The 17,777-nt window shown below is 44.1% G+C and overlaps 1 protein-coding gene across 1 annotated transcript; it reads right to left on the reverse strand.

Moving 5' to 3' along the window:
- Positions 1-22: 22 nt before the first annotated feature.
- On the reverse strand, positions 23-17,025 carry SLC51A (solute carrier family 51 member A; the record flags this gene model as incomplete). The annotated part of the gene is made up of 9 exons (XM_079923319.1): positions 23-180; positions 733-838; positions 2,363-2,509; positions 2,796-2,907; positions 3,457-3,615; positions 4,026-4,099; positions 4,883-5,037; positions 16,270-16,364; positions 16,988-17,025. The coding sequence occupies 9 exons, from the start codon at positions 17,023-17,025 to the stop codon at positions 23-25; spliced, it is 1,044 nt and encodes a 347-aa protein (XP_079779445.1).
- Between the last annotated feature and the right edge of the window lie 752 nt (positions 17,026-17,777).

Genomic DNA, 17,777 nt, shown 5'->3' on the forward strand with positions numbered 1-17,777 from the left:
TCTAATGAGTGCAGTGTCTCTTTCATTGTCCAAGCAGTCCACCTCCAGCTTTGAGGTTCAAATCCAGGTTTGGAGAAGAGAAAGCTTCATATCCAACCTTGTCGTCTTTCCTTCGGTAGTATATTCGTGTGAGCACGGTTATCAGAAAAGTCTCCGGGATGAGGAGGTGGCAGTTCATCACTGCAGCATGGGGCAAAATATAATGTAGGTTATACTAACTTACAGAGGTGGTATACCACTAGTAGCCTTGGCATATGAGTTGAACAACACTTTCTCCAATTTGTCCTCAAACCAGGACCTAGAGATATTGAGTTGTCACAGGTAACATAGCAGGTTAATAGTAGAACCAGAGCCAGAACTTGGCCCTCTACCTCCTGCAATTTGAGGCTAGCACTAAACATTTCTTTTGCATGTTTCATCAGCATGACTTCTGCTTCCTAACCACACCCATTGCTCTCCCTGGAGCTGAGGGTTGAACCCATGGCTTCCTGGGTTGGCCATCAGGGCTGGCCTCAAGCTGTGGGATTGCAGCTCTCCTCTCTGTGATCAGAGAGGTCATAGTCTGCTTAGAGCTTCTGCTAGATTTCTTGCAGGTTCCTTTCTCAGTATTCTGAGCAGAACATTCTGAGTATTCTGAGATTGGCTGGCCCAACTTCCGTTCTAAGTTCCTCTCCTCCCTGACCTCCCCCTTTTGCCCATCCTGGAATAGAATAGGAGCTCCTACGTGCTCACCTTGAGACCTGATTTTAGAAGAAAAGGGAGGCGAACAAGCAATCTGCCCACCGTTGGCCAAGACTGAGAAGATGGATGGCTGCAGGGCAGTCAGAATAAGGAGAACCTGCAGAAGAGAAAAGAGAAGTGAGGGTAGGGGCTCAGCATCCCCGGCACTGAGGCCAGCTGGCCCACTGCTGTGTTTGAGATGTGTCTTGTACTTGCCCTCTCTGAGTACACTTTTCTGAAGCACAGCCTCTTCAGGGCAGACTTGGCTTTTCTAGGCTTCCCCACAATAATCATGGGCAGGCTCGGCAATCACAGGGCTTTTACCCGCTAGCCTGACCCTGAGTGCTTCTGGGGCCCAGATCCTTTCTGTGCCCCTTCAGTCCCTTACTCTATTTTAGGCTCTTCTGTCCTCTGTCTTCCTCTGGACCCTCCAATTCTACCTACTATGTGCCTGTAAGCGGCACCTGCTTAGATCAAATGAGAATTTCTGTGAAATCACTCTGTTAACTGTAAAGGAGTCATTGTGCCTTGGGAATAGGAGAAGGGCCCAGCAAGGAGACAGAAAGAATGAAGTGAGAAGGGAAACAATATTGGGCTAGAAGTCACTGCATTTGGTGGAAAGGTTATCTCTGGGCTTAGAGAATGGAAAGTGTAAAAAGTAAACAAACGTGAGTTTTAGAGAATTGTCAGAAAAGATGTGAAGATGAAGAGGCAGTGTGATAAGAGATGTGGGTCTGGGAGTCGACAGATCTAGGTTTAAATTCCAGTCCCATCCCTTATGAGCCTTTGAACAAGCCCCATAACATCTCAGTTTCCTCATTGTAAAACAGAAATAATAATGACTCTGAGGATTATAGTGAATTTAAATGTAATTAATGTATGAAAAGTGCCTAGTATGTGGTATAGACACTTCATAGTTGTAGCTGTGATAATGCTGATGTTTCTGGTGGTGATGAATTGCAGGTTTTTAGAAGTAATGGGTAGTAAAGAAAAGAAAAAAGCAAAGGTATAAGAAATTAAGGTTTGATAATACATTTGTTATGGGTTGCATTGTGTCCTGCAAAAAGACACATTGAAGTCCTAACCCTTAGTACCTCAGAATGTGACCTTATTTGGAAAAAGCATCATTGTTTTGGTAACTAACTAGACATAATTAGTTAAGATGCGGTCATACTGGAGTAGGGTGGGTCCTTCCTTATTCCAATATGACTGATGTCCTTATAAGAAAAGAGACACAAGACACAGACACATGAGGGTAGAATGCCATGTGACATGCCAGGGATGCCAAGGATTGCTGCAAACCATCGGAAGCCAGGAATAGTCAAGGAAGGGTTCTCCCACAGTTTTCAGAGGGAACACGGGCCGCTGACATCTGGCCTCCAGAACTGTGAGACAACACATTTCTGTTGCTTTAAACCACCCAGTTTGTGATATTTTTGCTTCCAAGCGTTGGCTTGGAAGCTATTAAAGCACAGGAAAGCAAAAACTGGGAAAGGGCAGGGATTCTTTTCCAAATCTCATAGGAAACCTAAGGCTTAAGAAGATTCCTGGACCCACTTTTATCCTTTATTAGTCTCAGCTCCTAACCCCTATTATTTGTGGCTCATTATTAACCATCTTTTCTCTCCCAGGGTATAGTTACCTGGAACAGAACAAATTTGGCTCCTATGTTCTGCTCGCCCAGGTGCAGCTTGGCTTGACGAAAAAGGATGCCCAGGGTCCACAGAGCTAACAGGGTGGACACACCAAGGAAAACGTTGATCCATAGAGCTGTGCTCTTCTCTGAAATCTGGTGGCAGGCCAGAAAGTAGTCAATGAGGAAGCAAGCCCTTTTCTCCTTTTATTTCCCCTCTCCCATGGTGGGAAAGGTAAAAAAGCCCCAAAGCCTTGGCCCCTTCCCATTTCTTCTCTCCCCATCAGAGTCCCTGAGCCTCTACTTTTCCACAGCCACCCTGTCCCTGGGGCTACCCCATTCCTGGGGCTCTGAATTAGGGGATATTGGCTCCAGCTATTCCTTCTAGAGTCACAGGTATTTAATGAATCTTGGCCTCTGCTGCCCCTTACTCCTGACTTACATCTGCTGGGTCATAGATGCCATCAGGGAGGAGAAACAGGCCCACCAGGCTCAGTGTTATCTTGAAGAAGGCATACTGGAAGGGGCCCAACATCAGTAGCTGAAGCTTTTTCCTGAAGTGGGAAGAGGGTTAGGACCATGGGCCCACAAACCACCCACCCCAAGAAGACCTTCCAGCTCCCTCACCGGGCTCCGCCATCATAGACATCAACATGGTCAAATGGATGGGGACTTCGGAAGAAGCCAGAATGTTGAGAGAGTTGGGAACCCTCCTTCTTGCCTCCCACTCACCCTCAGACCAGAATGCTGCCTTTGAGTAAGAACTGAGTGTTGACCCCAACCTCATTAACCGAAATAGATGGAAGGGGAAAGTAAATAGTCCAAAATGCAGTTTGCTCTGTGTGGTAAAGTTTGTAGGGGACAGTGAGCTTAAGTGATGGGAACTTTGGAGTTCTCCTTCCTCTGCTCCCCTTACCCCTGCGTGGGTGCCCAGTGTGTGGACCCTGGCTGCGGGATGCCCGCCCTTTCATCACTGGGTTTGTTCCATAAAAGCCTAATTCCATGAGGCTTGAAGCAGGGCTGAGAGAGCCAGCAGAGGCTCTTGGGAGAGTGCAGGAAGAGGCTAACCTGTTCTTCCAGGCGGCCTCTCCCTCCTACCTTACCTGGTGAGCATGAGTTGTGGGCAGCAGGGGCAGCAGCAGCAGCAGGGGCCTGTGTGGATCATCACTGGGGTGTCCTTCAGTGTCCTTACTACTGCCTCCTTCCCACCAAAGCCTTCCACCATGACCTGCATCAGCAGGTAAAAGCACATCGCATAAAACCTGGAGTTGGGGGAGAGGTGGGCCTGAGAGTACACAGAAGGGGAGGTGGTAGCAGCTGATAGGACAGCCCTTCCTGCCAAAGAAAAACAGACTGCAAAGGGGCCAGGGAGAGGTGGGGCTTCCTGAGGGGATCAGGTAGGGGCTAGGCGTTCTGAGTGTGTGACCCAAGAGGAAGTGAGAGAGAGGACAGGGTGGGAAGAGGGCAATTTCAGGCTGTGGGAATGAAATGGTGCCTGAGGATGAACTGGAAGTTCAAGGGCTCTATTTATGATCAGTTGGTTTGCACGGATTTATGGAAGGGATAGGGGATAAAAGAAGACATGGACTCTGGAGTCCTGGGGTTGAGGGGAGCAGAGTGGGGGACCGCAGAAGGATATCCAGTTCAGCTGGGGGCAGGGCAGGACACTCACGAGGTTATGGCCATTTCCACGAGCATGAGGGCACGAGGGATCCAGAGACCAAAGCAGCAGAACACAGACACTATCTGCTTGGAGAAGAGCAAGGAGCTGGTTAGGGCAAGGAAGGAGGCTTCGTGCTCACCTTTTACAACAAGGGCTCAAGGAAGCAAAACCTAAACATTTGAGGCACCATTACTTCAAAGTGACCAGCTGGAAAAATAACTAGTTAAAGTGACCTTGAGTCAGGGGGCTCTTTTGAAGACTATCTCAACTTATATCACTGGGGTAAGAGTAGGTCAGTTCATCTTTAAGATGTTATTAGAGCATCTGATGTCTTGAGATGGCCCAGGCAGATGTCATCTGGCAGGAAAGGACTTCAGGGGCTTTGTTCTTCCCCCCAAACAGACAGAGCTCACCACATGGAAAGAGAAGTCCCATTTTATGACCTGGGAACATGCCAAAGACCTATCTAATAGCTGTGGGAGCGAGTTAAAAAGACCGATGACATAAGCGTAGAGTGAGCATGACCCCATGGGAAAAGGTTCTTTTCCTCCTACCCTCTGAGGAGCAGGGAGTTGGTGTGTCCAAGAAGGAGGCTTGCAATGTTGTAGCAGGGGAGTAGCGAGTGAGGCTGCCGGTGGGCTGAGAGGGTTCTTCAGCTGTGTCTGTGGCTCTAAGATATTTCAAACGCTCCATCCCACTGCCTGTTGACCTTCCAGGCATGGGGTCCTGACTGCAGATATCAGACTAAAACCCTCACCCTAAGGTGGTAGAGGAAGGCAACTTGAATTGTTGAGTTTAAAGGAATCCTCAAGATGGACCCTGCCTCCCCTCCAGTCCCTCTCAAAAGGCAGCTACAGGGCCCTCACCGTGGGCGCAGAGCTGCTCCAGAGCAGAGTCTTCCTCTTGATGGGGCAGTAAGTGTTCTTGTATAGGTAGACAGCATCCTCCAGGAAGATGGCAACTGAGCCCAGGGCAAGCAAGGTCATGATGACCGTGAGAGAAATTTCCACAGGGCCTGATGCTAGAGTTGAAAGAGAGGGCAGACTCCAGTGAGCTGAAGATCAGGACTGAGGAGCAGAAGATGTGGGCTTCCTCATGTGGATCTAAATTGCTTTACCATATCTAGAATGACCTGGTCTAGGCCCCCTCATGCAGAAGATGGGCTATTTCTTAGATCTAGAGTATCCAACATGTGACTAAGAAATAGTCATTCTTCTGCATTCATGAGAGACTAGACCAGATAATTCTAGGTATGGTAAGGCTTATCTGAACCAGGATATAGACACCAAACAAGTTTGTACATAATTAGCAAAAATTCTAAATTAGGAGGTCAACAGGGTTTATTCAGTTTTCTATTTCAGTGTCAGGTGTTTTGCTAGCAGAACAAGGACCAATTAACATTATAATTAAAGCAGAATATAACTCTTGGTTTACTTTAGAACTGTTTAAATTTGATTTCAAAAATTATGTCACAAAACTGGGACATAGGAAGGGACTTTAACAAAAGAAATGGGTATGAGTAAAGACTCCAAGGACATATGACCCACGTTGGCCTCACACTTAGTCTTACATTAAATGTGGCCCAGTAGCTCTCTTTAGTGTTTATTGAAGTCATTTGAGGAGTTGTTAAAAAGTAGCTGTCCAGGCCCTATCCGCATAGATGCTGTTTCAACAGATCTGGAACAGTTCTGGGATGGACCCAGTAATCCACATTTTAAACAAGCTCGCCTGATAATGGTCAGAGGATAACAAACAATTTTTCAACAAACACCAGTGAAGCTCCTCTGGCCTCACCATTGCTAACAGGAAAACATTAATAGAGTCACAATATTTGTTTCTGAACATTTTCTAACCAATGCAACAATTAGTTTTAAACAAAGGGTTCTGTGTCCTCAGTGACTAAGCCTGGACCCTCATTTATCAAGTCTCTTCCCTAGTTGGCAGACTCCTTCCTTTAAGCCACTTAACTGGCTAGATGACAGATGAATTGAGGGAAGACTGCCAGAGTCCAAGCCACTGTCTTATTACATTGGGAGTAAAGTATGAGGAAGGCATTGGCTGGTCTGCCCTATGTTTTGGTGACTGGGGGCAGCTCAGGCCGAGATATTAATGCTGACACCAAAACAGGGAGGAAGGAGACCATACCACAGTAAAGACTTGAGTTGTCATCTGGGTCAGTCATACCTGGTGGCACCACAAGGAGCAACCAGGACAAAGGTGAATTTGTCAAAAAATATGTTGATCCTGGTTGTTCTTATTTCAGGGCACACATTTTTCTCTCTGTTTCTGTTTACTTTAGCCAAGAGGCCCTTTACCTCTGACCACAGTTAGGTCTGTGATCAATCCAGAGGACCTGCCATGGGGAAGGTGGCCCTTGGATTCCAGGTCCCAAGTTGTACTTCTGAAGTCAGTAGTAAGCTTTTCCATTCTATTACAGGCCTCAAAAGACAGGACTGTGCTATTTTTCTTCCCTCCTCCCCATTCCTGCCTCCACCCCGCCTCCACTTAATTAGGATACAGCCCTCTGGGTGACCAAATTACTGGCTTGGCATTGCTGTTGCTGTTTAACTCTGTTGCCTCTTTCTCAATTACCTCTACAGATATTGCTCCAGTAGGCTCTGCAAATTTTAAACATTAAGAAAACAAAACAAAACAAACAAACAAAAGCCAAAAAACACCTGGCTGCAGTCCTTTATTAAAAAGAGACTTTACCTTCCTTCCTTGAAACTTTAAAAATATAAACATCATGGGGTGGGGGCTGACACAGTTTTACCCTTATACAATAAAAATGTGGATTTAAAACAATTATGATTGTTTTATCATGAGATACACATAAAGCCTTCCATATATCAAAATAATTCCAGATAGATTAAAGAGATAAACCTTTAAAAATCAAACAGGGAAAATTGAGAGAAGGAAAAGAAAAGAGAGAATTGTATCTGCATCAAGACTTTGGAGAGGGAAGACCTACCTAAGCTTAGGTGTAATCCAAGAAATCACAGTGAGAACGATGGTCAAATTTGACATAAAGAGTTTAAACTTGTGAATGTTAAAAAAATATATAGGCAGCAAACAGACTGGGGGAAAGCATGTTTAATAAATGTGTACACAAGTTTAAAATTTTTATTACATGAAGAAAATAACAAAAACAGAAGGCTCTTGCAAATGGGAAGATGATACTGACAGAGTTCAGGAAGTGGGAAAATAGTCAACCTGCCTAGCAGCCAGAGAAGAGCAAAATAACAGTAATATATAGCCCTACATTTTAAAAAACGTAAATGTCCAACAATACTGAAATTATTATGTAAACTACTCAATAGAATATTATGCAGGTGTGAAAAATTTGTGCATACCATAAAAAATTTTTGCAAAGACTATGTACTAATATTTAAAAAAATGTGTTAACACTGTTTTAAAAAACAGAAAAACTTATTAACAGATCCACACATTTATGGTCATCAGATTTATGACAAAGGCTTCACTACAATTCAGGGGGAAAGGATTCTTTTTGAGAAAGTGCTGGGTTAATTGCATCTCGTTTAATATGCAAAGTGATAAAAAAGAACACTGACCCCTCCCTCACATCATACAAAAATACCTAAATGTGAAAGTTAAAACAATAAAGTTTTTTTTGTTTTTTGTGTTTTTTTGTGGTACGCGGGCCTCTCACCTCCGTGGCCTCTCCCGTTGCGGAGCACAGGCTCCGGACGCGCAGGCTCAGCGGCCATGGCTCACAGGCCCAGCCGCTCCGCAGCATGTGGGATCTTCCCGGACCGGGGTACGAACCCGTGTACCCTGCCTCGGCAGGCGGACTCTCAACCACTGCGCCACCAGGGAAGCCCAACGATAAAGTTTTTAGAAGAAAACAGAGAAGTATACCTTAATGACTTTGAGATAGGCAAAGATCCTTTTAAAATAGGACACAAAAGCACTAATCATAAAGAAAAAAAATTGATAAACTGGACTTCCTTAAAATTAAGAATTTCCATTTGACAAAGAAAACCATTAAGACAATGAAAGGGCATGCTCAGACCGAGAGAAGATATTTGCAATACAAATACCCAACAAAAGACTCGTATCCATAATATATAAAGAATTCCTATCAGAAAGAAAAAGAACACAATTTTTAAAAGTGAAAAAGACCTAAACAGTAACTTTTCTACAGAAGATATCCAAATGTTCAAGAAGCATAAAAAGGTGCTAAATATTAATAGTCACTGGGGAAATACAAATGTGAGGTGCCATTATATACCCACCAAAAGGGCTAGAATTGCTTTTAATTTTAATCATCCTTTGACCGATGATTCTAAGTGCTGGTGAGGATGAGGAACAATTGGAACTCTCACACATTGCTATTGGGAGTGGTGCCACCACTTTAGAAAACAGTTTGGTAGTATCTATTAAAGCTTAACATACACCTACCCTGCGACACAAGAATTCCACTCACGGAAACATATTTGATAGAAATGAGTGCCTTAATCACCAAAAGAATGTTCAGAGCAGCATTGTTCATAATGGCCAAAACTGGAAACAGTCCACATGTTCTTCAACAAGAATACAGATATGGGCTTCCCTGGTGGTGCAGTGGTTAAGAATCCGCCTGCCAAATCAGGGGACACGGGTTTGATCCCTGGTCCAGGAAGATCCCACATTGCCGCGGAGCAACTAAGCCCGTGCGCCACAACTACTGAGCCTGCACTGTAGAGCCCGCAAGCCACAACTACTGAAGCCCGCACGCCTAGAGCCTGTGCTCCGCAACAAGACAAGCCACCGCAATGAGAAGCCTGCACACCACAACGAAGAGTAGCCCCCGCTCACCGCAACTAGAGAAAGCCTGCGCACAGCAACGAAGACCCAGTGCAGCCAAAAATAATAAAAATAAAAATCATTGTCCTTTACTGTATGTAATTTATGACTAAAACAAACAAATCTTTATGTGAACAAAGCAGAATGCAAAATTAGCAAAGGGAATTTCCCTGACAGTCCAGTGGTTAGGACCTGGTACTTTCACTGCCAGTGGCCTGGGTTCAGTCCCTGGTAGGGGAACTAAGATCCTGCAAGCTGCGTGGTGTGGCCAATAAATAAATAAAAATAAAAAATAAAAATAAGTAGCGTGGTAAAATTATAACCATGTTTAAAGGATTTGGGGAGAGAAAGGTAGAAAAGAGTTGATGGAAAGAGTGGGGCCCTAATATCTTTATCATATAAAATGGAAAGTGAAGAAGTACTGTCCATAGTTGGCAGAATAAGAAATAAAATATAGGTATAGTATATACAGCTATACAGATAACCAACTAAAAATATTGACATAACTATGTGGAAAGAGTGGAAGAAGTTTGGTGCTAAGTGAATTAAACTTTCATGTATTATAGAGGCAGCTACAGATAATGTCCAAAATTGATACCACAGGAAATAATGGTAATTTGAAGGTAACTATCAGAATAATCATCATCTAAAAAAGGAGGATGAATCATCAGCTAAAAAAGGAGGACTTCCCTGGTGGTCCAGTGGTTAAGACTCTGTTCTTCCACTGCAGAGGGTGAGGGTTTGATCCCTGGTCAGGGAACTAAGATCCTGCATGCCGTGTGGCATGGCCAAAAAAAAATTTTTTTAAAGAAAAAAGAAATGAGAATAAATAGGGCAGGGGATAGTTGATTTTCTTTAGTAGCCTTTTTGTACTATTTAAATTTTTAACACATGTTCATGTGTTACTTTGATAAAATAAAAACATTAAAAAATCATTGCCTAGAAAAAAGCCTAGAAATTAATTAACAATGCTGTCTTTGAGTGATGATACTGTGGGTGGCTTTTGTCCTCTTTCTTTTCCAATTATTCTATAGTGAATACGTATATTATAACAAAAAGTTTTTTTTAAACACATACTTTGCCAAACATAGAATGACGTGAAAAAATTCATATGATATCATGCTTATAAAAACAGGACATAAAATTGTAGTATAGTATGATTTCCACTAATGTTAAATAAAAGCATAGAAAACAGAACTTATGCTACGATATTTGCAGTGCTGGTCTTGAGTGGTGGGACCATACATGACTGTTCCTCTTTTCACTTTTCTCTATTTTCGTACTGACTTCATTGAATTATTTTTACAATAGAAATGTTTAGTTAAAAAAAATACAGATAAAATATAAAGTCCAGATAGGCAGAAACCAAAATTAATTCAGTAGATTTCTAAAAACCAACATCCATTGTTGGGAAGGGGCATACCGCTGCAGGCTTCCCCTTGTGGGATTCCCCCACCCCCTACTTGACTCTTGTCCTCATCAGCTCACTGAGAGCTGAGAGTGGAAACAGCCCTTCCAGAAGCCAACAAGTGTTCACTGTCCTTGACTGTTCCCCCTCCTTGAAAATCTCCCTCCCCTTGACCCCCAGAACCACAGTTCTCCTGATTCCTCTCCTGGTCTCTGACCCTAGGTCTCCTCTACTGATTCCTCATCCTCTCCCGTACCCTGTGTTCTCCAAACTCAATCGCTCCCTCTTGCCTCTTCTATTTATTGAGGTTTAGGATTTCCCTACCACTCCTCAGCCTCCCAACAACCACCTGAGCTGTTTCCACCTCCAGAACCTTATGGTACTTGGCTTCTGTCTGTTCGTCTTTCCTCCCTGAGCTCCCTGTGGCGGGCTCCTTCCTATCACTGAGCTCTCTGCTCAAACCCCCCTCCTCAGCCAGCCTCCCTTGAGCATCCAGTGTGGTGTTACCTCCTCTCCCCCAAGCTGCCCCCAACAGTTAGGTTATTTACATATTTATTTACTTGTTTGTTGTCTATCCCCATCGGAGTGATGGTAGTATAAACTCTGTGAAGGCAGGGATTTTGTCAGGCTTGTTTTCTGTTCTATCTCCAAGTGCATGGAACAGTAACTGTAACTATTTGTTGAATGAAAGAAATGACCCCATGAGAGTTCTTATTGTCATCTCCATTTTATAGGTTTTATTCAGGAAACTAGGCTTAGGGAGTCGAGCACCTCACCCATGGTCACACAGCCTGGAAGTGATGGAGCTGGGATTTAAACCAGGGGTTCCTGACCCTAAGTCCATTCTCTTCACCATTACACATGCTGACTCTTGGTGTGTGTTCACATAGCTATGGAAGGAAATGTGGAGTGATATAAATGATCAAATGCAGCCCTAAGGTTGCTTAAGTTGATGAAGGTGGAGGTGAGCCATATTCCAACTCTTCAATAAGGAAGTGCTTTTGCAGTTTCTTGTATCTGCTGGCTTTGGTGTTCATACTTGCAGCATCTACTGACTCTTGTATCCACTTCCATAACACAAAAGTATGAGAGAGAGAACTTCCTTAGCATACATAGCCTGACACCACTACTCTACTTCAAATTCATCTATCTTCTTGGAAGATTGTCCTCTATCTTTTTTTTTTTCTGCATCTTAACAGAACAAAAGTTCTGGAACAAAAGTATCCAGTGGCACAAGGATCTTTGGAAACACTTTAAACAAGGTTAAACATGTTTCTTTCCTGTGGAGTATACCAAGTTTTAAATCTGATTTATATTGTTAATTTCCAAAAGGAGGTTACAGAATATAGATTTTGCAAAACTTATTTTTCTACAGGCTCTGCTTTCATGGCGCACTCCTTGGGATTAGTATTCCAAAGAACACGTTTTGGGACATGCTTGTCTAACTCACCTGTTTGAATACAATTATACCTTTAGCAACTAGCAAATTTCCCACTGTATCTGTAACAGTGAAGATTACTTTTTTAAATAATGAAAACAATATAAGAACATTAAAACTTTGAAAAAAGAGTATCACCATAATCCTAGCTAGTTCCTAACCAAAAATTATTTTCATTTTTGCATAATGTATTTCCATGGAAGTTAAGAGCATAGGCTCTGAATTCAAAGTAATATTCCATTTACTCCTTGCTCTATAATCTTGGGCAGGTTGTTTATCCTCCAATTAAACCTCTTAGCATGGAATGTAGTATTTGCTCAGTAAAAACTAGGTTTAGGGCTTCCCTGGTGGCGCAGTGGTTGAGAGTCTGCCTGCCGATGCAGGGGATACGGGTTCGTGCCCCGGTTCGGGAGGATCCCACATGCCGCGGAGCGGCTGGGCCCGTGAGCCATGGCCGCTGAGCCTGCGCGTCCGGAGCCTGTGCTCCGCAACGGGAGAGGCCACAACAGTGAGAGGCCCGCGTACCGTAAAAAAAAAAAAAAAAACTAGGTTTAAAAAAGCATCCTGTTATATGTATAACTGATTCACTTTGTTATAAAGCAGAAACTAACACACCATTGTAAAGCAATTATACTCCAATAAAGATGTTAAAAAAAAAAAAAGCATCCTGGTTAAAGTTCATACATATTGTATTACTGCAATCATACTGTAAAATTTTGCATTCTGTTTTTTTCATCTAACATTTCATCACAGCCTGTCAAAAATTATTTTTATAATTATTTTTAAAATTATAAAGATTTAAAAAATATAGTAATAGAGCAAATATTAATATATCCATAATCCATTTTAAAGAGTGTTATGATATTGTCAACTTTGCTTCAAAAGTTATTCTTAGAAAAATAAAACATTACAGATGTACTTGAAGGCCCCTGTATATACCTCCTGGATCCTTCTCACTTCCCTACCTCACCTCCCAGGGCTAACTACTATTCTGAAGTTGAGGTGTATCTTTTCCTGTATGTTTTAATTTTTTACAATATATGTACATACTCAACATATTATATTGCTTTGCACTAAAAAAATCTATATAAATGGTATTATCCTGTGAAATGCTTTTCCACTCAACATTGCTTTCATGGTTGTTATTATTTTCATTGTGACAAACAAATGCTACCATAAGCATTCTTAAAGTGTCTCCTTGGCATGTACAGGAGAGTTCCTCTATTCAAACACTTAGAATTAGAATTGCTGGGTTGTAGGAGATGAGAATCTTCAGTGTTAAAGGTATCTAATTACTCTTCAAAGTGGTTATACCAATTTGTACTCCCACCAGCAGTCTATGAGAGTTCACAGTTCACCTTAAATTCACCATCACTTGGGATTATCAGACTTTCAATTTTCATCTTTGAGAGAGTAGTGAAATGTTATTTCATTGTTTAACTTGAGGTTCCCTAATTCCTAACAAAACAGATAATCTTTTTGTACCTTCATTGACCATTTGGGTTTCCTCTTCTAGTATGAATTGTATGATCATCTATTCTATCTAATTTTTATTGGGTAATTTTTCTTATACTGACTAATTATCCTTTGTTGGTTATAAGGCTTGAAAATATCTTCTCCCAGTCTTTGGTTTGGCTTTTAACATTGTTTATAGTGTTTTTAGTTGTACAGAATTTTGTTTGCTTTATGTAGTCAATCTTCAAGATCATTCGTGCTTTCTTGTGTTTTATTTTAGAAATTATTCTCTGTTTCCAACTATAAGGATATCTTTCCATATTTTCTTTTGTAAAAATGTTTGCATTTACATTTAGGTACTTAATCTATCTGGATTAAAGCTATATTGGAGTTATTTTCATGTTTATTTACTTCCCATAGGGACAGGCAATTGTCCAGCATCACTCTTCAAAGAGTCCATCCTGTCCCACTGATGTGTATACCATCCTTTCATATAGCAAGTCCCCAAGTGGCCATGGGTCTATTTCTAGACCCTCTATTTTATTTCATTTTTCTGCTTGTCAGGCCCCTTGTGAAACAGGAGGGAAGGGGGAAGGACACAACCTCTAAAAACCATAGCTCTTGAGGATGTGACATAAACTGGTTAGAAACAACCAGGTCCAGGATAGTGGAAGATTCAACTTCCAGTGGACCTTGAGCCTCATTATACACAGATTGTAATATATTAGCATATGCTAAATGGCACATCCACAGGTGCTATGACAGTTTGGAGGCCAACCATAAAAGGACAAAAAATGAGCGGTGCCCCAATTCCTGGAAATCTCTGCCCCTTCCCCAAAATAGTTGGAATAATCCTCCCACTAGTTAGCCTATGAAATTACCCAGCTCACAAAAACTAATCACCCCATATTTCAGGGCCTCTCACCTTCTGAGATGTGTCACACTCTGTCTATGGAGTGTGTAGCTCTGTAAATAAATCTACTTCTTACCTATCACTTTGCCTTTCACTGAATTTCTTCTGTGCAGAAGCATAAAGAACCTGGGCTTCAGTAAGTCCTGAGACCAGGCATGTGATTTCAATGAAAAGACAGTGGGGAACTTCCCTGGAGGTCCAGTGGTTAAGAGTCCTCTCTTCCACAGCAGGGTGCATGGGTTTGACCTCTGGTCGGGAAACTAAGATGTGACATGCCGCTCAGTGCGGCCAAAAATAAATAAATTTTTTTTTTAAAGGGAAAAAAAAAAAGGACAGTGGATTCAAGTCCCAATCTGAGTTGTGTGGTTGCAGTTATTACATTATTGCTTTAATTACTCTAGTCTTGATATATAACCCTTAATATCTGGTAGGGCACATACCTTCCTTACTCTTTATCAAAATTGTCTTGGCTTTTCTTGGTCCTTGATTCCCACAAATAAATGTTTGGATCAGTCCATTAAAAAAATAATTGTGTAGGGATTATAACTGCAATCATATCACAGGCATTTCAAAAACAGATTATTGAAAGTTTCAATAGTTCTTCCAGAATAGTTCTTTCTTAAATGGCATTTAATTTAAGGAATAACAGAGTTTATAAATGAAGGAGGAAGGGGTTTCACCACATCCTCCAATGGGCACCTCTTCCTGACTCTCCTATTTCTGTCAGTGTCATCACCACTGTCCAGATTCTCGGAGTCATCATTTAGAGTTTCTTTTTCCTTCACTTACCTTGTCTAAATATTTACCAGATTGCCTGCTCTTTCTTTGGATTGCCTGTATTTTCCAATCTTCCCTTCCTTTCCCTGATACTGATCTGGCTCAGGTTTTGCCCTTCCTGCTGGGCTGGGGCAATAACCTCCAATTTATACCCCTGATTCTCAAGGCTCTTCTTCCCCAAAGTCTATCTTGATTGCTGATTAATGATCCTGAAACACTATCCAGCCCCTCCCAATCTCAGAGCCCTTGTCCGCTCCTTCTGTCTGCGGGATAAAGTACAACTCCTCTGCCTGACACTCATCAGGCCCCACCTTACCTGCCCAGGCCTCTCAATTGTCCCCTGCTTCCCCACCTGTAACCTTGACTCTTGCCAGATCCAGCTCCTCAGTGTCTGGAGAACCTGCCTGCACCTTCTATCTCCACCCCAACCCCAGGCGTGCCCACCACCGGCTCTCCACTTTCCAACTGCTACCCACTCCAACAGTTCCACTTGGGGACAAGGCAGCTCTCCAGGCTACCAGGCTCCGAATGGTCTCCCTGCTTTGAACATCCCTGGTGCTTCTATTTGCACATTTTGTAGCAAAGCAATGTGAGATCCATTTTCATTGTGTAAGGAAGGATTTCCCAATCTCAGCACTATTGACACATTGGCCCAGATAATTCCTTGTCCTGGGGACTTTCCTTTGTTTCCAGGGCAACATCCCTGACCTCTATCCACTAGATGCCGGTAGCACCCTCTAGCTGTGGCAACTGAAACTGCCTCCAGACATTGTCAAAAGTCTCCAGTGGGACAAAATTGCCTCTGGTTGACAATACTGGTGTGTTGTCACGCAGTAGGGAAACCAAATAAAATGTGGATGGGAGCCACATTTGCTTTTCAAGATGCTAGGGTCATTTGATTGTCCTGTTTTACTTGTCCAAGGAATAAACAGAGTCCCATCATCTGCCTTTCACTTTCAAAAGCAATTCAGTAATAGGATCTAGTTGGCCAACACTGTCAGAATACTTTTACAGGTTCACCTAAATTTTCAGAACATTATTCATAATAACCATCCCACTAGAATCGTACAGACCCTCTCCTGAGGAGGATGTTGCGCACACCTCAAGGGCATTCTATGGGGCTTTGGGCACCAGCTTGAGTCCCTTGGTGGCCCTGGGGTCTGAAAAATGCTCCAGACCACTGTCCCCAATTTGAGCTGGGGAGGCCCAATATGCAGCTTTGTCTGTGGGCCATGTTGTCGCACCTCTCTTTTGGCCTTTTGTCTCCTCTAGGAGTTGTTCTTCTCCCAGGTTTTTACCATGACAGACAGACACTGGGCCAGTCATCCTCCCAGGCCCTCCAGGCTGGCTAGCTCAGGACCACCTTTCCTCAGCTCCTCTCAGCTTTTCTGACTTCCCCCGGGATGTTCAGTTTTTCCCTCCTTTCAGTTCCCTCTACAGAGGGTCCCTGACTCACCTCTCAGAAGTTGGGCTGCTGTGGGAGGGTGAGAGAAGCAGGCAGAGGGAATGCTGTAATTGGTTTTCAGTACCTCCAGAAGATCTGCCGTGTACCTGGAGAGACACCAGCATGTGTTCAGAATATGGGGACCTGGGGACGGGGAGGGTAGCAGAAGGAACACCAGCAACCTAACATTCCCTCAAATACTCCTGGGTTCAGGGAGCTTGTCCATCTCCCCTCAAGGCCCTGACTCTTAGAGGGAATGGAGAATTGGCCTGGGTCACTGTGTAAGGCAGGCTGCCACCTAGGCCATGGGTAGGTCTGGCTGCAGTGCTCAAAAAGCCCATAGTCCATTTTCTCCACTTCCGTTGGGGCAGAAGCCCAGAGGTTGGCTAGGGAGAAACAGCAGGGTCCCAAAGAAGGAGTGGACCCTTAGTACCAGGAATGGATCTCCAGCTGGTCAGGGCTCTGTGCATGCCCCCCATTGCCCCCACCTCTGGGATCTTTCTCTCCCTGGTTGGTGGCCAAAGCCAAGGCTCTGAAGGGTCATACACTCGCCCTACCCCACAGTGTCCCTGAGGACCTTGTGGGATGGCCAGCCCATTATTAGTCCTGGGTCATTCTGTGTGCTGGGAGCCAAAGGGCCCTGAGAGGGAGGTAGGGACAGGTCAGAGTGAGAGGGGCCCCTGCTGCTTAGCAACCGGCTCCTGGCTCGGGGCTTGCCTCCCTCACTCACCTGGGATCAAGCTTTATCTGAGTCCTATCTGGCTCCATTGTCTCCTTTTTCTCTCCGGCTTTCCTTCCTGGCAGGCACTGAGGACCCAGGAGGGACAGGCAGGCGTGGGCCCTGGGGAAGGTGGCTCCTGCCGGCTCTGCTGCCTGCGGGACTGGGCTGTGGGTAGGTGGAGTGGCTGGGTCTTCCCCTCTGGCTCTCTCCCTTCTCAGGCCTCCGTGCCCACAAGCTCCTATCTCAGAGTTCACCGCAGAGGAATTTGATCCCCTCGGCTGGCTGGTTGAGTTCCCTGGTTCCTACTCCTCCCTGTCGGTAGGTGTGGCCCCTCGTTCCTCCCTCCCACAAATACCTCTGGCCGCCCCTTGCCCCCAGCCCGCCCTCACCCTCCATCCCTCCTAAGGAGCCTTTTAGAGACAAAATCCTTGGTCCTCCCGGCAAAACCCCCTGGTCAGCAACACCCTCTCCCTCAGAATCTGGCTGGAACGCTGGCTCTGTCCCCCTGAAGATGGAAGTCAGGGCTGAGGCCTTGACTGTGTTGGTGCTGTTGGCTTGGAGTGTGGAAGGGAGGGCTAGCCGGGAAGTCCAGACAAGGCCCATGTGGGCTTCCCAAAGCCCAGCCCACAGCATCCTGATGACAGGCTCATCCAGCCAAACAGCACCCCCCGCCACAACCCCCGAAGATGCAGCAAATGGGGAGTGGGGGAGGGTGTATTTAAGAGGCAGAGTTACTGAGTGAGATTTCTGGGCATTCTGACAGATTCTGAAAAACCGCCAAATTGTATGCTTCTGAACT

The sequence above is a fragment of the Stenella coeruleoalba genome (genome assembly GCF_951394435.1).
Source record: "Stenella coeruleoalba genome assembly, chromosome: 5".
NCBI classification, from domain to species: domain Eukaryota; kingdom Metazoa; phylum Chordata; class Mammalia; order Artiodactyla; family Delphinidae; genus Stenella; species Stenella coeruleoalba.